The 23,611-nt window shown below is 47.1% G+C and overlaps 1 protein-coding gene across 1 annotated transcript in view; it reads right to left on the bottom strand.

The window, feature by feature from the left end:
* The window catches only part of LOC106741484 (fringe glycosyltransferase), a 112,166-nt gene that overhangs the window by 4,663 nt on the left and 83,892 nt on the right, over window positions 1-23,611 (bottom strand). The window contains exons 6-8 of the mRNA XM_014613584.1: window positions 21,011-21,096; window positions 1,938-2,103; window positions 631-716 (exon numbers count right to left, since the gene is read on the bottom strand). Coding sequence (XP_014469070.1) covers window positions 631-716; window positions 1,938-2,103; window positions 21,011-21,096 — 338 coding nt within the window. The remainder of the gene's footprint in view (window positions 1-630; window positions 717-1,937; window positions 2,104-21,010; window positions 21,097-23,611) is intronic.

The following is a 23,611-nucleotide window of genomic DNA, read 5'->3' as shown; positions in this document are numbered from 1 at the left end:
ATCGTCCGTGAAAGAGCGCGGGAGAGACGCCGTTAAAATGGTAGAATTAAATTTTTAATTAAATATATTAATTTAAATCTCGCTCTCGAGAGTAATCACGTTACACGTAATATCTCCCTTTTTCTCAAACTGCACCACACAGAGTTCGGAAAAATAAAAGCCGGACCCGCGGACTTTTCGCGGTGCCGTAAGACTTCCGCTCGCGGAAAACCTCTAAAGTACTTTAATTTAGTTATTTCTCCCGAAGAATCTTCCCCGGTGGTACCCCGGGAGAGCCGGCATTCTACGCGAGTACTCTAGGCGAAGTTAGCAATTATAGAAGTAATTGAGGCTTTGATGCAGCTTCGCGTCGCGGGAGAGGACTCTCCCGAGGATGTTCAAAGAAACCGGAAATTAGAGCGCAGACAGAACTCGCGGCGGCTTCCGCCGCGAAAACGATTCAATTTCAATGTGCATTTTTGCATGAACCTGCGCCGACGTGATGTTCCGGCCTCACGCCGCGATTCGACCGCGTATCGAAAGGTGGAAAGTGTTCTCGCGCGGGGAAGAAACGTTACGAAATGGCAAGATAGGACAAGGTGGAAATAAGGAGAAAGCCAAGGGGAAAGAGCGAATAAGCATGCGCGTTACCTCTTAGGATCGTCCTTCAAGTCAAAACCGTCGATCTTCAGGATGTTCCACTCGTCTCTCGATCCCTTGGAGTAACTGAAAGAGACCTGGAACACAAGATGAGAAACGTTCGCTGTAGTTCAGCCGAGGACGGCAAAATTCGCGGTATTTTCAGGCTGAGAATCACGGATCAGCAAACCGAGCGATCGCTGCTGCGGCTGAAAACGATGCCGTTTATTTTGACGGTACACGTGTGCCCCGTTTGTGTGCGCGCGCACTCCGCGAAATGTGAGACCGGAGCATCGGGTAATGCCGGTCGCGAAGGAAAATATTTTTTGCGCCAGCGTTTTGCGTGCGTCGCACTCGTTTTCACCGGCCATACGATCTCCTCTCTCTCTCTCTCTCTCTCTTTCTCACGTACACATTCACACACTATGTACTCGAACTAAGCGTAAATATTACGCGACGTATATTTTGGCGACAGATTTTTCAACGAACTGTAATCTTTTCTTTTTCTATATATTGCGGATTTACATCGCATGATAATCCAATCTGATCAATCGCTTTATATATATAATCTTAAAGATATTTCGATAATACTTATATATTTAGTTACATTTTTAGTTGGTTATATTTTAATAATTTCGACACAATAAAAATTTTCACGATTTTTAAAACCGAGCATGTTAACCGAGTTTCTCGTATTTTCCGCGCGCACAAAATGCGTAACAAAATGCGCGCGATGACATCGTCAAGAAAGAAAAAAACGATGCACCTGAGCCACTTTAGTTAATACCTGCCGAGGACGGGTCATACGTTCTCTACGATTGCTCCTATTACGGCAGTCGCTCGTAATAAACGGAAACCGCACAATTAAATAATGACTATTGTGTTTCGTGAAATAAAACAGACAATGCACTCGGTGCGCGTGGTCTGATTCATCCCGTGCGCTTCAAATCATTCTATTATCATTCCATTATTTATCATCATGCTACTTATCGTGACCCGTACACGCGCAGAACACGCCACGGGGCGATTTCGGCTCCGCTCGTATTTTCCGTTACATTATATGATAAATCATTTTTGCACGCGTACGTCAAATAACATGTTAAATATGCGAGTATCGTCGAAACGAGATCGCTCGTTTCCAACGCGAATTTTAATAAAACCATTTAAATGGTTAGAAATTAAATATGCGTAAATTTAATAGTATTTTGCAAGCTCGTCGCACAAATTATATATATATATATATATATATATATATGAACTATATTGCATAAAATAAAATAAAATTTGGAGAGCAAAAAAATATCAAAATAGATTATTACCTGTTCGTGGAAAGTATCCTTGTTGAGGAATTTCATTGGCTCCAGATGCGAGTGAAACTGGTCCACCACCGTGAGATTCTTTTTCAGGAGGTACTCGATAATATAACCCATCGTCACGTCGTCTGGCAGCCTGATTTTGTCGCCAACGGTAATAAATTTACCGCCTCTGAAAGCAAACGTAGAGATGTCTCGTTTATTATTCGCACGATCGATTCGTTAAACGCTCGTATTAGTATACCTAATATTAAATAATACTTTTCGCTTTATTTCGCTTCACCTCGCTCGTTTTATTTTCGCCTTTTAGAAGCGGAAATATTAATTTAAGGTAACCCGAGGTGTAACGGATAAGTATAAAAATTACTACGGATCCGATGTCGCACCAATGTCATCTGATTAATTTACGAATTCGTCACACTGTTCTCGTGCGAAATTTTGGGAATGGTCGCAAAAAGGCACAAGCTGAGCTGATATTTAGATTTTTAATAGAAACGACATTCGGTATAAATCATGAGATTTGATTTCTCGCCGCTCACGTCAGCTTAGGATTATTTTTTATTTTTACCTGTTGAACTTTTAAACTTATGATTTTCATTAAAATTCGGAAGATAGAAATAAAAATAAAAAAAAGCAACGAAAAACAATTTAAACATCGTTTTCATTACACATCGTACACAGTAAAAAATACTCTGTACTTGTGTTAAGATCGGTCCTTGTTAAAATGTTTGTTTTAAACTCTTACATACCTGTGTGTTGATTTAATATATTATGTTTACATTATCTCAACATTTTGTGTTATATCGATATTAAATATGTGCAAAAGTAACATATTTTATACTTCGGTGTCAATTAACGTATTAATTTTGTGTTAATTTTTGACATAATATTTGTGTTATTTTTCAACATATTCATCTTATGTTAAATTAACACAAAAATTTGAGTGGATCGTTTGGAACATGTGTAAGCAATATGTTAAATTTAACACAGAATTTTTATTGTGTAGAAAGCACTCCTCAACATTTGTTATCTTTACATATATATCAGCGGTCCACGATAGTTCTTTCTTCCAAGATAATCCAAGGGATATTACAGAAACTGATTAAAGATTCTTTTTGTTTCTCGTAGCGTCGTAAAGCGGCTCGTAAAAATAATCACGGCGCAATTATCTTCTTTCCAACGGGTCGAGAGAGGAACGAATGTGGAAGAATACGGTGTTATCGTCGATTCGTAGAAACCCCGATTGGAAATCTGATAGCCGTCGCGACAGGAAGTGGAAAATCATGAACGAGACGCCGTTTCGAATTTCGTCATTCCGGCGCTCCTCGTTCAGATACAACGTCTCGATAAGAGCAAACAACTAGCGCGGCGAGTCCAAAGATAACAAGTGCTTTATCGAGACGGTACCCGTATTTATTTCGCGGCGATGTCCTTGCATTTAATTACCCAGCGGCGGGACGAGTTTAATGAATCTCCCGAAATGGTCGTCTCACTGAGATAATTATGAGACTGATGCTTCAACGTAAGTGCAGATTAAGTTAATTTATAAACGGAGACTTAATTAACTTTTCTCACGACGATTACGTGAATTAGCGAACGCGAATTCCACGTGCATAAAGTTTGCTCGGTAGGGCAAATTAATTTTTTCACTCGTCGTATTACACCGCATATTTTGTTCCTCGACCAAACTGGTTACGGAAAGGAAGGAAGGATGAGTTAATTATGGTTGTCATATGCAAAAAATTTGCTCAGATGTATGCGGGAGCTTCGTTTCGCGAAATTGCTGAAAAATCCTTTCCGGAGGGGAACCGACTCTTCCCATCAAGCCGTTACACAAAATTCCGAGGTATAATTCCTCCGATCGTCTCGATTACCATCCGACGGGGAATAATTATTAGCTTGAATGGAAAAAGCCCCGCCGGAACGTATGTGGAAACGTAATTTACCGATTACGCGCCGCGCTCGAACGTATTCGATGTCCGCGCGCGGGCATCCGCAGCCGTATGAAATAATTACCGGCCGCCGTCTCCGCGTTGCGTATGAAGTAATTAACTCATTCCAAATGGCGCCACGCACCTTATGCAGAAGCTCGTAGAAGAAGGAGCACGAAGAGAAGGAGCCTGCCCTTGCTTCTCTCGCTAACCCTTTCGCGACGGTCGTTCCTCCTGCGGCGCGCGGCGAATTACGGGGGGTGGGGGAGAAACGGAGACGCGTCACGGAACCTCGCGCGGGTTGGGGTCCCCGGGCGGGAATAAATTACCGGCCCTGTACAGCCACCCCGAAAGTCACGCGATGCCGACTAAGGTCCTTAAGTCCTTCGCGTGGCACCCGACACGCATGCACGATTAAGGTCGGCCGGAAACGCGACGGCGACGGCCAGTGGCGGACACTGACGATGCGAAAGTCGCTCACGGGTACATGGGGGAAAGGGGCATCATGAGTGCGACGAGGATTGTTGCAAAAAAGGATACTCGTAAAAAAAGGATAATTGGCCTAATAGGCCGGCAAGGCGGCGGGGCCGGGGGGAACGAGGCCAATCGACTGGTACCCCTCTGTCTGTCGACGACAGCGCGATATCTCTCCAATTCTAAGGGCGCTGAGATGTTATCTCTAACAAACGCGTTATCTCGTCGCTGTCTTGCAAGAAGGACAAAGGTGCATTATGAAAATGAGAATTCAAACGCCACCTGCCTTCAGTATACCCCAGAATTGAGAAGACAATTTCCCGTCTCGATGACTAGTACAGAGGAGGCCGGGGGCAGTCGGCTGGAAGGATTAGTTGATGATTAGGTTAATCAATTATTTCTGTTGTTTTCTAACAAGTTGCAGAATCGAGCAAGTGGTAGATTTCATGACCATCTTTGACACGTTTGAAATCTCTACTTGCTCGATTCTGTCATATATCAGAAATCGACAGAAATAATCAATTCAACAACCTACCCTTTCAGCCAGCTAGTCCGGTCTTCCCTAATGCGTGTACTCGGAGTGTGTATACGGAATGTACGTATAATTATCCTGCGTATAATGATCTGATTTTAATGTAACGCGAAGTAAAATCGTAATAACGTGAATAAGTAACGAAATCCAACATAATCTATCCGCTTTCCTCCAGACCGGCTCTGTTCAACTCGTCCCTGACCGAGCGGGCGGGCTCTTTATATTTCATCACGAATCACGTGGCTGACTGTTTGCTGAAACAACTCACAAGTCACTCCGCGGGTGTCTCGGATCGCGAGGGAAAGAACCTTCCGCCACCCATGGATTACACGACGTCTGGCAATTCGATCATTCAGCCCCATAAACAACTCGCGCGCTCTCGCAGGATCGATCACCATCGGCTGTGCGGAGCGTTAACGCTCATTTCTCACCGTCGCCGTCGTACTTCTCATTAATCTCGACATTAATCAAGGATGGACGCTGGACCACGTTCCGACCGCGGCCGCAGCAGCTCGCGCGAAGTAACGATCACTTTTCACCCAATAACGCGCGCTCGTCCAGCGCACGCGCACGTGATCGTTACTTCCTTTACTACCCGACGGTTTTACGGCTTCAGAGCTCGAGGAAAGCTCCTTCGGCTCCTCGGAAGAACGGCGAGGGTGACGCGGAGGAGAACGTGTGATGCTTCTCTGTGTTATGAAACTCGTTTGTAAACTTGATCGATATCTATACGGCAGGAACAATGCCATTCGAAGCCCCGAAATGTCAGTATGATACGACATTCGACGGCAAAGTCCGAAGATTTGAAGATCCGAAGTCGAATTATTCGAAGCTACGAAATATCGATGCTGTTAATTGAATTAGTTTTGGGGAGCGCAACAAAATGCCGCACAATTGGGGAATATCGATTTAATAATATCTCTAACGCAATTTTGAGATTTTGCATTTGTCTAGTTTAAAACAAAGTGAGCGAAGAAAGTGCATATAATAGACGACAAATCTCGTTGACTTTATTTCGAAATAAATGCAAATTTTGCCATGATACGTAACGGCATGATGGTAATGCAAGAAAAAATTACATTCTTTAGGAGTCGGTAAATACTATTTACCATACCTATAAAACGAGTAAACGTACTTTCCAGTCCTTGAAGATTCGAATATTCCAACATTCGAGTATTCGAATATCCGAATTTCCACCCTTCAATGTTTCATCATTCGGATGTATAACGTGGAAGGTCCCGAAATTCGAATTTCCAGCCCTACTATATGTGTGTGCCTTTTTACGCAGCCCTACTATATACATCTATCGCATTTTAAGTCGATTAGGTTCAGATCCATACAGATCTACGTGTATAGATCAACGTAGGCTTCTCTGCGTTATCTACATAGATCCGAAACTAACAACCAACGTTTCCGCATCAGGATTGATCCGCTGCCTCTTGCGATGACGACGACGACGATGACAACCGACACGAAGAGCGGAGCTTTAATTCGGCTGCATTCCGTTCGTGTAGATTAGGTCGAAGAGACGCACCTGCTGTTGCTTGCTGTCGCACGATCGCTACCGCTTCTCTGTTTCAAACTGGTTGGTCCGCATTAAAGCGACCCTCTTCGCATTTATTAAGCGCGCCCGTTCTGCTCAGAGCAGAGCGGTGCAGCGCGGCGACACGCGATACGCGCCGCGGCCTCGAAGTAACGAATTTCCGTCTATTAACCCGATAATCCGCGCCATTAATCGGCCCGATTCGCAGTCATTAATCCGACGTCGAACGCTGTCGTCGGTGCCGTTAGTAAGGACGATTGCGGCCGCGATCTCGCGTGAGCACGCGAGCGGGATTCGCGCACGGCTGATCGCGCAATTGTTTTCGAGCCTCAGCCGGCCGATTATCTTCACGTCGGGATGTGCGAACACGTAGTCCCCATTAAGGAACGCGGAACCGATTCTGGTTATCCTTGTTTCGCTCCTCACCGCGCGGATCGCTCTCGTTTGGAGTCGGAAGTCGGAGTTTTTCCGGCGGAACCTTCTCGCGAATGACAAGCAAGAATGTCGAACATACGTCTATGAAAAAATGCAAAAATTTACACGAATTATTATCGAAATTATTGTATATGCGCGTAATGATAATGTTTGTCAAAATAATTATACCTATGTGGGTCGTTTCGTTTAGTGATGTGTGTACATATGATACAAATCATGAAAAATTGTAACACACATAACTTCAGTCACAACTCCGGTATGATCCAGCATTGCGAAATTTTGTGGGAATCTTTGCTAGAATATTCTCCCCGTGTACACTAATGTTCACAAATACTAAGAATATATCTTCTGACGCCGAATTTTGATTATAGAAGACCGTACACGGGGTTATCGTTAGACTTCCGCGAGCGATAAAACGTGACAAACGGGATTACGCGCGAACTAGCGCGTTCAGTTAGGAGTGGTTAAGTTCCGCAACAGGTGGTCGCAACCCCCCCTCTCTCTCTCTCTGTCTCTCTCAAGATCTCTTCTCTTTCTCCGTCGGGAAGGAGACGCCGATTCTCACGAATCGAAATTTCGACGGCCGAGAAGAGTCGACGTCCGACTGGAAGTGCGCGAGGCGAGAGATACGCGATCCACGGCGGACATAAATCGTACCAATTAAAGTTGGCGGCAGGTAGTCACAACATCGGCTGCAGTGCCCATTTTATATATATTGTGCGTCACCTTCGCGAGAGAACGGCGAAGAGAGAGAGAGAGAGAGAGAGAGAAAGAGTGGCGGACGCGCGAGGGAACACAAACGGACAAGTGTCTCAAAGGAACGCCGCCGCCCGTGTCCCAAAGACGCACGAGAGGATTCTCTCTCGGGTTGGGTCGCGACGCGCGCTCGGCATGTCGAAGATAGAGAGAGGTGAAATTCCTGAAAATCAGACGCGACTAAATTAGAGGAAAGACTGGGAATAAAGATCCTAGTTTACCGATGTTTCCGAGAGATCGTGAATATCACGCGCATAATGCAGTTCTAATTCGAAACGAGGATTTCAAAAGTCGAGGGTTAGAATTAAAACATGATTTGGATTCATAAAGTATACTGAAAAAGTAATACTCGAGTAAATAATTACTCCGATACTTTTTGAGCAAATTTTGATTGAGCAAATATGACCTTGAATTTCGCACTTTTGGTCACATTCAAATAATATATATGTATTTACTTCATCCAAGTAAAAATTTGCTCCAAGGCATTGGAGTAATTATTTACTCGAATGTAATACTTTTTTCTTCCAGTTTAACGCGTCATACATGACTGAAGGTCACCTGGTAGAGGTTTTAATTTATAATTTTAATGGGAAAAAAGCATTAATTTCACAGTTTTAAAACAAGGCAGGAACCGAAGGCCGGAGGAATCCAGGTTAATTAAAAAATGCAGGACCCGCAACGGCAGAACAATGACGAAGTCGCGACGGGCGTCGTCGGTTCGTTAGGCCCTGGAAACTGGATCGGCTTTTCTGGATCACTTCGTCTTATAGAAGCCCTGACCTCTGCTCCCCCCGACAATGCGGATCGCCGTGCTTGTTTGTTAAACCGTCGCCGCAACGTAATCCGACATCTCACGGAGGAGGCCGGTCGGGGCCGTTGTTGAATGCGTGGAACCAGAAATACGCTTCTTAGGCTAGGTCGTGCACGGCCTGCATACATTTGCGATGCAACAAGAGAAATTCTCAACCTGCAGAACGGATGGAGGAGCAGGGGGAGAAAAAGGAGGAAGAGGAACAGCGAGAGAAAAGGAAAGGGGAGGGAGCGCAGGTGCGCTCGGCAGGATAAAATAAGGTAACGACGAGATGAAGCACTCGCGATGCGGGACCCACTATGTCGATATAGTGCCTCTCCCCCTCGCCCTCTGACAGAGGAATACGTCGTCCATGACTGTACCGAACAGTTTGACGTCCCCTTCCAGTCGGGAACGTCCTCTAATTAACGAGTCCTCTATTAACGGGACGATTGATTCCGCGTGGGAAGAGAGGAAGGGAGGAACGCAGCGAGAGAGATCGCGCGTTTGTCCGTTGGAAAAATCGATCAGTTAGAAAATGGAGGAAAACATCGAACGAACCGCACCGTCACCGCCGCTCCGACATTATAAAGCGCACTTATCGCGTAATTGGCACCATTACGCTTATCCATTATTTTTACCTCGGTAATAAAATATTCAACGCTCAGCCGCGGCGGCCACCGGTGTGAGAGTTCATTGAATAGTTGATAAATTAACGTGCTATACTGAAACGAGATATTACTTTATGAAGTTATATTGAATAGTTTATCTTTTGAGTATATATAACAAATTTCACTATTAATATCGTACAGAATATCGCGCGAATAATGGACAGATTTTTCGATCTCGTTTCGCCGATCTCGGAAATCGGAATCTTTACGCTCACGAAATACTCGAGGCAGCAAGTGGGTACACGTAATAACGAGGACAAAAAGGGAAATAGGAGGGGGTGAATCCTCGGCAATTAGGCAATAAATCCCGCGAATACTCTAGCGACGAGCCTGAGAGAGTGCGGCCTCCGAAGCGGCCGGTTTTGTCGAAATTACTCTCCGCACGGTATACTCTCACGCTTCGCGACGAGATGAGTTATCCGAAAAGGCCGAAAGTCTCGGTGCCGGCCGTCGTCCAATTAACGGCGATCCTCGGCTCTACGCAAAGCACTCGGAAGTGGTGCGTTTAATTAACGTTCGCCAGGACGGGCCCCGAGATTCGCGGCCGCCCTAGAGACGCGGCCGAAAAAGAGAGAGCAAGAAACAAGTCTGAGGAAAGGACGGGAGAAAGAGAGGAATAGAGTAAACGGGCGACGAAAGAGGGGGGGGGGGAGAGGGAGAAAGAGAGAATGGAACGGGCTAGAGAGTCGCACTCATTAGGGAATACCATCGGTGGATTCTCGAATCTGTGTCCGGCCCGTACCTGGGCCGTTTCTCTCCGCCGTGGTCGCCGTGGGCTTTTTAATTGGGCAGATTAGTCCCGAATTCATGTACGCACATTCCCCCGCCCTCCCTTCCCGCCTCTCACCGGCGCGTAGCCTTTGCTCGTCGCCCGCGTGCTTTCGGCAACGAAAGCCGACACGGAATATCGGCCTCGTTAAAATACCTGACGGCAACGAAATCGAAATTTCGGGGTTATAAGGAAAAAGAATCGGGACGCGGAACGCGGGGACCTCCTCCTCGGAGACGCGTCCTTGCCGCCGTTGTTCGACGGCGAAAGACGTACAAACACGCGAACGAGTTCGGAGAAGATTCCTTTTCTTATTATCAACTTGCCATCCGTGATTTAGGGGTATCTCCGTCGCCGAGTGCCTCCTCGGCCGAATGGAAAGTAGGCGGTACGTGAAAATTGAAAATATGGCAGAACTCGCGATTGCAAATATTATAGTCAAAATATCACGATATGTCGAACACTTTCTCTTCTCATTTCGCTTCTTATTTTTCTTTTTTTCATTTCTCTCCTATTTCATGTACATAATTTCATACATTGACTACTTCTAGAAAAATGACAGAAAGAAAAATGAAAGGAAGAAATAATGATATTTACCTGAGTCGACATTTTAGCCCTTTGTTAAACTTTTAATTCCATAACATAGTGGAAGCTAACTAGGTAGCAAAATAGGTTCAATTTCAATTCTAATATTGTAATATATTCCCAATTTTGACCCTGATGCCTTAAATTTCCGTTTTCTCTGTTTTAGCATCAAAATATATCATTGAAAGTAAAATAGCAATAATGTCCAATCTGCAAAATTCAAAGTTCAAGAGAGAAGTCAAAAAGTGTCAATATCGTCAAACTAAATTGTTATCAGTCTATGGGCCATTTAAGTAGACGTGAACTATCCTTAAAAGCGTCAGAGTAGCGTTAAAATTTCGACTCGGGCAGTCTAATCGAAATCCAACCGAATTAAAAACGAATAACGTGAGAGAAACAGAAACTTGTAAATTACGTAAATTCCAATGCAGACTGAAAGAAAAGATTTACCCGACGCGGTTCTAAAGTAATCCTCCGATAATCAAAAATAGGACGATGGTATGTTGCTTCGAGAAACCATCTAATATCGCCCGCGTATTGCTCACTGCAATTTGCAAGATACGATTCGCGAACGGGTGGAATTAAAAGCGGTTATTCTCGACCGGCGGCACGCTCGTATTTATGTACGTACGTACGTCCGTATGTTGCCTCGCCTGTCGCGAGGAAAGGATTTATGTTCCACGTCTTTCTGCTACGTCGCATTATTCGTTCCGGCTCGCAAAATAGGCTCTCAACCGCCACTCGAGAGTGAGCTTTATCGATCGTCAAACACGCGTCGCACTGTTACGTACGCGCGCGCGTGTCGTCGGTCGAATGGAGTAAATTTATTAAAGCCTCTTAACTTCTCAATGTGGCGTCAGCGCATCAATGCCGAGGAGCGTTCCGCGAGTATCTTCCGCAAGCGCGTTTCATTTCAACGTCATTCCGCTTGTTTATCTTGCACAAGAGTATATATCTTGTAAATATGATTAATAAGGACTTTTCGCACCCGGGGGTTCATAATGAAGCAATCATTTATCAACCGGCATAACCGGCGGATCGAGAGCGACGCACGATTACATTTCGCTTCCGATCCGAGATGGGAGGAAGAGGACGAAGCGTAGCCTCGCCAACGACTGATCGTGGAAACACGTTGTCGGAATCGTCTCGCGATTGAATCGATATCGATCGGACTGAACGGTGCACGAAGACGTCGGGGCAATAAGACACAGTGCCTAGCGTCAGTTCCACGGAATTGAGATGTATATGCACGTGCACTTTCACGCGTCTGTGCAAATGGAATTGCTCTGATCCCGATAACTTTGCGCCCCTTGACCGTGATTTTTATCGATCCGAACGCAAGAAAGAAAGTACACCGGATTCAGCACTGAAATATTAAAAAGGTCCATCCGGGCCGAGTCGGATCGAGCTAAACAAACTCAATTTTCCAGGGGATTAGTATGACAAATTAATCGCCCTGATTCTATCAGCAAATCTTGAATATTCCCTCAACCTCTCTCGTTTCTGTAAAAAGAAAAAAAAAAAGAAAAAAAAAGCGCTCAAAATTTCGTTAAAAAATTCGCGTACCCCTCGGACTTAGTTCTCTTGACCAGACTTTTTCCTTTCTGCAATGTGGATTCAGCCGCGCGATGTTCACAGTCAAGAGTTATCACGAGGAGAAAGCCGGATGCAGTCCCCAATTAAATTTCAACCTAGGATCATTCCGTCCCGTGCGGGGAGAAAGAACGAACAAATCGGAATAAATCCGAGATGAAGCTTAGAACGACCGAATCGTAACCGAGAATTAGGCGCTCCCTCCGTATGCAGTGTGGCCTTACGTTAATTTACCGAGTCACGCATTCTAACACGCTTCGAGGAACAGAGCGCCGAGAACAGAGGAGTCGGCGTGGTCGTTGCAGCTTTCGATCTATAGATCACCGCGGGCCCCGTCAGCACATACAGTGTGTATATGTGTGTATAGGTATATATAGGAATGCCCAAATTGGTTTCACGAGCCGCGGGCTGATAGATGTATACGCGGCGATCGCGCCGATGGTAGAGAGGAATCCAATTAGGAGAGCAATAAGGGAATCGAAGAGATCCTTGGACGCGAGCTTCGTCGAACCTCCTTTCCGATTCTCTCCCTCCTCCTCCTCCCCCCTCCCTCTCCTCTCTATCCTCTCCGTGTGCTCTCCTNGCTCTCCTCTCGACGCCTCTTGCTTGCTTTCTCCGCCGCTTTTGCCCCCCCCCCCCCGTCCTTTTTCTTTCGTTTCTCACCGCGAAATTACCGCGACACGTTTATTGTCGGGACTCTCGGGACCGGGGCGAAACCGGCGAGGACGATTTTAATTCGTTAGTCCCGATTAGATTAAATGTCACCGATTTACGGCGCGGCCGCAAAACCAGCGTCGTTATGGGCCGCGGCGGTTAAAGCCCGATACACACCGGGACGCCCTCGGCGTATAATTGGCCGGGAGTAACAGGCAAACGAATTAATTTCCTAAATAACGATACGTCGAGTCATAATGATACACGTTGGATTCGTGAATAATACAACAGGTAGCGCGAGAGCGCGGTAAATTGCTCCTCTCTCTCTCTCTCTTTTTTTCTTCCTTTTTACGGAGGATATCGCGCGGCGGTGCGCGCGAGTTCCTCGCTCTTCTCTTTTCGCCCGCCGCTCGCAACAACGGCAGCAGCTTCCCTCGCGGCTTCTCCCCCATCTGTACTTCTCACCGTGTAATTTCGACGACACGTTTATTATCGCGGGCGGAAGGGAAGACTCCGCGCGTTCCCCGGGCTCGTAACCTGATTACGGTAAGAAGAGAGCCCCGAAAAAGAAAACAAGGAGAAGGGAGAAAGGAAGAAGAAAAAAAAAAGCGTACACAGAAAGAGGCAAGTTAAATGCCCGCTGCCGCGCGCATCACGCGTGAAATCTCTTTTCCCTGAGAAGGGGAGGAAGATCCACCGGGGAGCTCCGTAGGGCACCCGTTTTCGCCCGCTTGTACTTTCCTCGGGAAATAAAACACGCCGCTTTTCCCATTTCGAGTCCATTTCGCGAGCATGCGTCGTTCTAATAACCGCGCGCGTATAACGTATCCCCGCGTCCGAAGGGACGCGTTTCCTCGCCGGCGGAGCAGCGCGCACGTAAAGCCCGTTGAAACGCAATTACTTGGACCTTCAGAGGGGAGGATTTCGGAAATCTCGCCGCGACGTGAATACACGTTGTCGATTTAAATCGGCGGTCCCTCATTGAGATTCATAACGTCTCGGGGAACCGGCTCGGGGCTCGCTCGCTCAAGCGGGCGCGGCGCGGATTATAAGCCACATCAGCGGCAAATTGCGACTCCCGTGATTCCCGAATCCGATTCCGCGTGTCATCGCCGCGGAGAAATCTCCCGGTGATCCCCCGGCGGCGACCGTTTACGACGATCCGGGCCCGGGATTTCCGAGCACACGTATCAAAAGAGGAAGCTGTCGGCGGGCCGAGCGAAACTAAACGTTCGTTCGCAGGTGCGCGCATCTCCTGCCTTCTTTTTCGCTTCTTTTCTGGGGGCAATAAAAGAGCTCGAAACAGCGAATGATTGTGTACGCGTATACGAGCGAAACGTTAAAGCGGCCCGAAAACGAAAAGAAAAAGCGTGAAGCGACGAATTCGAGAGAGAGAGAGAGAGAGAGAGAAAAGACACGTTGTTGCGCTCGAAAAGACCACCGCGAGCAGTTCGATAACCGCGCGTCGAAACGTCAACATGAGCGAGGGGATCTCAGTTGAGGCGGTAAATTTCTCTTTCCGTGCACTGAAAGAAGAATTTCATAATAATTACCAGGATTGAACAACATTTTGACGAATATAATCGTTCAGCTTTCAATCTGAAATATTGATTATTAACCAATTTATTATACAAAATGTAAATATAGAGGGTCCATCTTCTCTACTAAGTGATTTGGTTGCAGTAACCGAACAATTTGGTTGAAACTACTTAACGAAATCTTGGTAATTGTTAGAAAACCCTTCCTTCAACGTGTACGAGAAGACGCAGAGCTTACAGCGCGCTCGGCCGCGTTCTCATCAAGCGCGTCTATTTTTGCGTGCCTCCAGAATCGACGAGACCTCGCGCGACTCGTCCGCCGGATTATACCGGTTCTGATACTCGATGAGAAACGTCGACGTTTCGCGCGCTCTGATCTCTATATCACTCCTCATCCGTACAATTTTCTTGCCCACGATAACATTTTACGATCCGCCGATACACGCGAGAATATAAAGTCGAGAGCGGTGCTGCGACGGGAACAGTTTCCAGCGGCTTCCTGCTCTCACCTGCTTGTCATCTCCAGTGGAAGGGTGCAGCGCGCAAATGAGAACGTATTGCGCAAACGGTAACAAATGGTAATACGAGAAGGTGTGAGCAGGAATCTACCGTACACACAGGGTGTCCGAGAATCGTGAGCTATCCGAGCAACAAACACGAAAATTAGCATCGAATTTCTCTTACCGAATAACTTCTCTATTCGTCAGATTATTATTATTAGTCGCATTATTAGTCATTATCTATCGCAATCTGTTAATCACCGATGTAAAATATCTCGACGTTAAAAATGTGGAACCGAGCCTTCGTAAAATGAAGTTAAAATTGGCTGAAGTTTTCGTCGCTCACGCATTACACGCTCGAGGCTCGAATAAGCGACGAGCTTTAATCTTCCAACGCTAAATAACCCCTCGTAACTGTCTCCGTCGCGGCATTAACGCCCATTTCTCGAACTGTCATCTCGCGTCCGTCGGCGAACGGCTGATCCAGCGATTCCCAGACACCCCGTATAAAATGCAGCGAGAGCGCAACTCGGCAAGCTCGGACAATCGCGGCGACATCGCGCAGCGCGCGCGTTCATCGTCTCCTTGCGCTCTAATCTCTCTTATTTATTGCCCTCTTCCTCCTTCAGCCTCCTCTTTCCGCGTGCGCTAACAAGGAAATGATATAAATATAGGTACATACGCGCGAGCGGACGCGTACGCAACGCGTATATGCACACGCGTGCGCTTCCTGCTGCAACTTTCCTCCGCAGCATCTCTGCACGTGGGTGGCAATCAAGCCGGCTAGTCCCGGCGGTCCCATTGTAATGAACGGCGGCTTCTTGCGTTCGCCGTTAATTAAGATCCATCTCCGCGAGGAGAGCCACGAAGATAGCCGGCCATTATCCCCCTTTGTTGCTCGATAAACGACTAATACGAAGCGGCGGAACCGCTTCGCGTTCGGACTCCACGTCCGCGTTTCCACGGTAGCGATCGCTAGGGAAGTTCGAGCTCTTTCACGCGGTATAAAAGAGGAGCGGTCGGAAGAAACTCGAATCGAGTTTAAACGAACTCCAATCTCAGAGTTGTATACGGCGAATTAACCGCCCGAATTCTTTCGGCAAAATTTCCGTGTTGTGATCGACCGCGAGTTTTCGCCGCTTACACTCTCATGAGCACGACAAAGAGAGAGAGAGAGAGAGAAATTGACCATTTCTTTCTCTTAATGTGAGAAAAAAGAAATATAAGATACGCTATTTATCTTTTGAGCCGGTAATTTGAATTTACTCGTATTCATCAAGCGGCCGTACAATCGAATTTCTCGAATAATTTCGGCGAATTCAAACGCCGATGTTACAGGAGCGGCGCATCTCTACGTTCGCCCGTAACAATGGGAACGCCGGAATTCGAGTATATCTCCCCCGTATCCGCAAGCGTCGAAAATTGAACTCATCCGGCATCCAATTATACCGGTTTGAACGCGTTGGTCCGCGTCGCGATGGAAATTCGAAGGAGGAAAGTAGCGCGCAACTCGGACCCCGCTGCCGAGAAAGTAGCTCGCGACCGGTCGTTAGCCGGCCGATTAAACTTAAATCAAGTTAGAAGTTGAGAATTAAAGGTTAAACGTTGGTTAACATTTCATCCAGCCGTATTGAATTCTTTTCGACTGCAACTTCTACTTCTGCCGCCTCGTGACCGGTCGTTTCAAAAACCGGAGCGCAGCTGAATGCCGGGGCGCGCGCCCGAACGAGAATTTTATCGCGCGCAAAAAGTTCACTCGGCGACAAACATCGCGACATCGCCGGGTGTAAAGCCTGATAAATGCGCGATATAAGTCGATAAAGAAGCCAACCAATTTCCGCGTGCGATTATTTCACGCCAACGTACAGTTTTGGTCGATTACCTCGGTAAATTGGATTACCGGAGTTAGGATTTGGCTGAATATCTCTCTGTAGAGAGCCCGTTACGGAAATGAAGCTGGCTTTCGCGTTAGATACACTCGCGAATTTTCCCAAAGGGGGGGGGGAAAGGGGGGAAATAAAGGTCCGTGTTTCACGATGATAGACAATCCATTAGTTTCGAATATTACGGACTGATAATTTTTTACGGAATTTTGCGCGCGTCTGGTTACAGTATCGGCGCGGCCGAAACGATAAGATCGGGGCTAACGGAGCGGATATGAGCGGATGACAATTCGCGAGCAACGAGCGGGAGCGTCAAGTGGGAGCCCCGGGTGGATCTTACGAGGAACGTGAGAACCCGTTGAAATCGGAGAGCACGTTGCTCGACTGACCGCGATAATAGGTTGCGCAAGAAACAGTACATCATCCAGGGAGAGAGGCACCAGACCAATCTCCGAAAAACACCCAACGATCCGCGGAGAGCGAGTGGAGGACGAAATAAACGAGTCGAATGATTAAAAGGCCCGATTCCTCCCGCGAGAACTCCGCAGCGCCTGGCTCTTTACAGTCCAACGACTCGTAAAATGGGAGGCAACTTCCGCGCACGGCAAGATTAAATACTTTAGAAAGCTCCGACGCGAGTTACGGCGCGTTAACGGGGCATCGACGCGAGGATAGAAATGAGAGAAGCGCTTTTTGACCGCGACTGCGCGAGCCGATGCATAGGTGTACTCGGGATTTGACACGTTGAATGCCGCAAGGTACGTGTAAAGTATAATTAATAGCCTTTGGGAAATCTATGCGTTCCATTAGCCAGCGAAACGACGTGAAAGACGCGTCTCGATTTACATGTCTTTTTTTATCGTACCTTCGATAATTCAATCATCAAAGTCAAGGAGGTTGCAAGGCTCAAGCGTCGTATTTTCAGTGACGCAACAAGGGCGGCTACTTATAAATTTAGTATTTGCCAAGCAATATTACGTTCTTATACATTAATCTCCCTACCTAAATGTTAGTTTGAAACGAAGCTGAGATAAACACATAGGTACAGAATATAACAAATACGATAATTTTATTATCTTTGACTTTCTTATTAATGCTACATTATTTATGCGTCAGTTAATCTAATATATAGAGGTTTACAGATAATAAAAGAGATATGTAAGTGTTTAAATACATGCATATATTACGAGTGTTACTATAAATTACGAACTTGACACCTTTATTTTCAAAACAAAATGGTCAATAATTTTGAAATTTGTATATAAATATCTGCATATTAGTGCGTAATATCATATTAGTTTTTCATTAAAATCTCATTTTTATAGTTTGGAAGATATTAAAAATAGAAGTTAAAAAAAGCACGCTAATCCCCCCCAAAAAACATTAAAAAAAAAGTGTCAACTTTAGTTGCAAATATCTCAGTTCTCAGATTGTCAATTTTTCTCTAATTGTACAAGCAGTTAGACAATATAGTTAAAACGTAGTGCAAGTTTCGTCGAATTCTTATCAAACTCGTTTCGCCTCACAGCCTCCTTATTAAACTTTTGCACCTCCAACGTGGCGGTAAAGGTGTTAAAAGCGAGGACCGGCCAGGTGAGCACCCGAGAATCGGATCCGAGCTAATAAGAACGAAGAAGAACAAAAAATGCGAAGACAATTGCATCACGCATTCTTAGCTGGACGGCAAAAAGATAGAAGAGCAGCGGCAGCCAAGAACGACTAGGCGGCGGCTTTTCCTCTTTGGCCAGTTCCCGCGACGAAATAAAATGGCGAGTAGCCGTCGGCGTCGGGAAAGCGTTTTTCTCTTTCAGCCAGCCGAACCGGAGGAATGTCCTTCCACGCGCGAAATGAAAAGTGCCGGCGCCGCGGTGATATCCGTTACTCTCTTAAGCGCGGAAAAAGCACGGCGCGCGAATCTCGGAGCGGAATAAATTAAAGCACGCGAACGTAATCGCGCGATCCTCTTTCTCCGTTTCTCTCTCTCCAACCTGGCAGGAAGACAAGCGGGATTACCCGGGCGCGTACTTACCGTCGCGTCGCGGAATCGCTCCCTGACGGCGTCTGAAATAATATCAAAGTAACGCGAAGCGCTGCACCTCGTCGTGGGTACGAAGGGCGCACAGCTACGCTTGCAAGGGCCGTTGAATTCACCCAACTTTATATCTCGCAACGGCGAGAGACATAACGCGAAAGCGGTGCCGGGCGGTCTCGTGGAAAAATGCATGAGAATTCCGCGGAATAATTCGCACGCCGTCGGCGATGGAGCTTTATCGTTCTTGCCGCGTGCATTCGGAGCGGGAAGGAAACTGCGGTGGAAAAATATCGCGTTCCTCCTTCTGATTTGCCGCGACGAGCGCGCGGAAAAGAAATCGTCGGGAATAAGAGTAAATTGCAAAACGCTCGTCGTCGACGTCGTCGTCGTCACGAGCGACGTTCAGTCGCGATAATGCCGCCGGATTACGTCCGGCGAAATAATCAAGTGACGTCGACAAGAGAGTCGCCGTTGCGTCGTCGTCGTCGGCCGGCCGTCAGAATGAGAAAGCTGTTCGATGCATTCGCCTCGTTCTTACGCCGTGTAGCCAGCTCTCGCGTCGCTACACGAAACGAACGAGCGTACGAGAGGCAGGATAATGCCGGGACCGCAGAATGGACGGAAGAGCACGAGTGTAGAGCGGAAGAGGCTACGAGGGGACGGAGATACGACCGATTCGCGGGGCCCTCCCAGGTACCGGGGGCTTTTTGCCAACCTCGATCGTTACGAATCCGTATAAGGAGGTCGAGGACGAGGATAAGGAGAGAGCGAGGAAGAGAATGAACGGCGCGTATTTCTGTTCTGGAATGGAACTAGGTATTCATAATCGGATCTTATATGTATTTAAGGCCGCCTTAAGTTCACCATCAGCAGCCGATGAAATGAGTCGTACGGTACATTTGGGGATAAACTCAAGATCTTAAATATAAGATCCGACTATGAACACCGGCCTTAGGTCTACGTAACGCGATGAGAGGACGGGAAATTTGTATACAATAAAATGAATTAAAATCAAGCATGAAATCTGGGAAGAACGACATGCGCTCAGACTCGAGAGATGCCGTTCGATTTTTTCGAGGAGGAGGAGGACCCTGAGATTCCGGAGCAGCCGGTGTAAATCTCGATCGGATTAATGAACGGAGATCGAGCGGGGAGGAGGTTTTACGAAGAGACCGGACCGCGGGATTTCAGCTCGGGATTTACGACGACGGCCGCGGCGTCCGCGAAAAACTGGATCCGTACTGCGCACGGCCGAGTCTCCCGTACGATTTTTACATCGTTAATAACAACAAACGGCCGGCCGTAGCGGCGGTTCGTGCCGGTCGACGATGACGTTATCGAAGACCGAGGATAAACAATTGGCCACCGTGCGCCATAAACAGTGATTTACGAGCAGCACGAGTGTGCGCGCGCGCACGCTTTCGACCTTCTATCGGCGATCATCTCGATGATGACGCGCGAGCGCGGTGTATAAACCGTCATACATGCCAACGTGCCTATCGAGGCACGTTTATCGAGGGCGACGTCGATAATGGCCGGCGTAATTGTCCATCGTTACGATCATCCTAACGACCGGCAATTTTTTATCACCGTCGCCGCGTTTTCCACGCTCCAACGCTCGCACTTGGCGCGCGTGAACGCGTGCAAGAGTAACGACGAGTTTCATACGAAGGAAAAAAGATCAGCGTAATTATCAAGAGCAGTCACTGAATCGGCTTGTGTGTAACAGATAGCAACGACTGCTCGGCGTAAGCGTGACTAGGCAAGGCCGTCGGCGCTATTTAATCCTTCGCAGGTAGAAACGGACGGACGGCGCGCGGAAAAGGAGACACGGAGGTATCCCGAGAGAAGACGCGATCGTTAATACGCATTTTCACGTTAGCTCAAACCCCTGAAAGAACCACCACGACGCGCGGTGGTAACGCGTGTCAGAAGCGTCACGCGTGACCGACCGCGTTCTATGGAAATTTCCATACTGTGAGGTCCGTCGGCGCAAAGAAAAGCGGCAAATGCGTATGAAACCGCGGTCTTAAGTTGACACGCCGAAACCGGCGGTATTGACTTCAGTGAATAATTAATGTTACATTCAAAGAAAGTCACAATCCATGTACATATTAAAATGAATCAACAATTGTGCGTGTAATTATCATAATGTTGAATAATTATGATTATACGTAGCAATTATTATAAATATTCTCGATATTAATATATAATATGATTTTACCCGATATCAATGTATAATATAATGATTGTCAAAATTATGCTGTTCAAATAGTAAAACTTTCACACCCCGAACTTCTCTGCGGCCAGCGTCATCACTAAAAGGGATTATCCTTGTCATTTTCAAATAACGAACTGCAAGCGGATGTGTATCATCAGAGGCAGAAACTCACCCGGCAACCGGAGTCATTTTCAATGCCAACGCCCGGCTGATGCAGAATCCGGCGCCGCCCGTGGCGAACCAGAACTTCACCTTTTGCTGAAACACACACGGAGAAGAAAAACGACTTTAGCGTGGGGTTTTCGACAGAGGGGTCGACTAGAAATCGCGGGAGTCGCCGATATAATTATACGATACATCGATCCGAGATCGGACCGAGTGATCGATCGTCGTCGGAACAAGCCGGCGATCGTCGTTAACCGATTAAGGATGAATGACTCGCTCGACGGGAATTAGGGATCAGGATAGATTACATTTTGGCGTATCGCCGGGTGTCACGCCACTTCGGTGGAACAAATTACGACGAGGTCGTTAATGATTTCGGCGAGGCCGCTTCGTGTCGTGTCACACGATCCTGGACTTTCTCCTCGAAACATTCGCGAAGTTAACTGTAACTGCAAGCAACCGAGTTACGAAACGATCGCGGACCGTACATTAGGCTTCAATGAGGCCTTAGCAATCAACAGATCAAAACTCATTAAGCTTTCTAATCGTTAGCATCGTGTATGCATTGGGAAAAGGTTTTGGTAATAATTACTAAAATTTTATGAACATTTGCCGACCAAATATTTGATCGCTTCAATCAAATAATTTCGTTCCGTACACTAAATATACAATATACAGAATTACAGTACGTTGGGAATCGGCAAATATTCATTAAATTTTACTATTTACTATGAAATCCTTCGGTCAGTGTGCATTATGATTGTTGATTATGCGATTAATCCGTCATTTTTACACAGCTTGACGCAACACATCCTATTTTATCCAGACAAAATGAGGAAAAGCGATCAAGACTAGCAAGTTTTTATCTGGTGAATAATACGATCATATCGAAGCATGATGCATATAAAAATATATTACAATCAAAATAATAAACAGTGCAACAGAAGCGGACCGCTGAAGACCAGAAACGGACCTAAATCTAAAACGACTGTAAATTCTTTAAATGAAGACTCACGAAGCGCGCGGCAGGCTTAAGTGGCTCGATACTTTACAATTAACCGCATCTGATCCGCGATTCAACGGGGAATTAGAAATAACGACTATACGCGAACTATAAAAATACGACTGTGAAGCAGAAAGTAACGAACGTACGTTCACATTCGTGCGATTTCGCTCCCTTATACCGATCAAGCCGTCACATCGTCGGCGTCGTTTAACGGTACACGAACTATCGGTATCGTTCGGCACGATGGCGCAAAACGACGATAAAAAGGACGCGGGAACGGGCGCCGAGAAAGGTGTCCGCTTCCGATTGGTCTTTTCCCGGTGACCTGGAAACTTCGCTCTAGGAAACGTTCTCGCACACGCCGCGAGTACCGAGAGTGTCGGGTGTGTGTATGCATGCGCCTATGTGTGTGTGGCCGGAGCGAGTGCGAAAACACAACGAGCTGAGATACGAGCGATTTCTGGCCGATTGCCGTGGCTGCAGGCTATTAAAGCCGGACTCCTAGGCGGCCTGATCCACGCCGGCCGATACTATCTCGATATACCGGTATAGGGCCGTCGTAGAATCGTGCGCCGTTTCTTCGTGAAGGCGTGGTGCACACGAGTCGGGGGCAAACCACCGCCGGAGTAAGCGGAGCTCGGCCACCGAGACTGCACACGTGCGTACGGCCCATCGCGTCGATAAAACCGTCACGCGCTTTTTGCGCGGGAATCGGCGAAACGTCGTGTGCGTTAACGATTCCGGACGTTATCCGGGCGAATCTCGCGATGCGAATTAGTCGCGCGCTTAATTGACCTCATTGGACGCGCGAAAGGTGGCTCGTACCGAGAGACGCGCCCCGCTGATAACGTTCGCGCAATAAGGCCCCGCTCTATCGGATCCCGTCGCGTTTTTTTTTTTTTTCTAACGCACACCGGACAACTTTCGACGGTCACTCGTGTGACTTTGACGCGCATTATCGCTTTGTTAACGTTGCCTTTTAACCGTTGCGATTTTATCGTTACCGCGCGAAGGGAGATAATATTGGCGCAGGAAGAATTTTACGCCGCCGAAATCCACGAGTATCGATCATCACCGTCGACGAGAAAAAACGATTCGTCAACAGCACTACTCGTTCTCACAATCGCCACTCGTTGGATCACCTTGCCGAATCGACAAATCACCACGCTTCAAGAGCAAGTCGAAATAACAAGCAAAATATTTGCTCGCCAATATCGAAATCAAATTTCGCTCGGGTAAATTCAGCTTCTCGGTGTGATTTTCCTTTCCGACCGAACTTTTCCACCGACTCGGTGGATTTGTATTTGTGTTTCGCGGATCTGTCGTCGCGCGCACACAGAGCCGACCACGAGGAAGAAAGACGTTCTCGAAGAATAACTCGCGAACAGGATGGGGGGGGGGATCGCGCGATTTACCGTACCTCGCAGCTGCCTTTGACAGATCCGAGACGTGCGCTCGTGGCGTGAAAAATCCCGACGTCTCCGCAGCCGGCCGCGATGTTGACCTACGCTATCTCGGCGTTTATCTCGGCGTGACGCGCGCTATCGGACACGGGTGGTGCAGCACAGCGGTGTGCTCCTTTCTGCTCTGTCTGGGCGTGGT

The sequence above is a fragment of the Dinoponera quadriceps genome, unplaced genomic scaffold (genome assembly GCF_001313825.1).
Source record: "Dinoponera quadriceps isolate SergipeBrazil2010 unplaced genomic scaffold, ASM131382v1 scaffold71, whole genome shotgun sequence".
Lineage (NCBI taxonomy): Eukaryota > Metazoa > Arthropoda > Insecta > Hymenoptera > Formicidae > Dinoponera > Dinoponera quadriceps.
The sequence above is the reverse complement of the archived record's forward strand: the minus strand, read 5'-3'. Positions and strand labels throughout refer to the sequence as shown.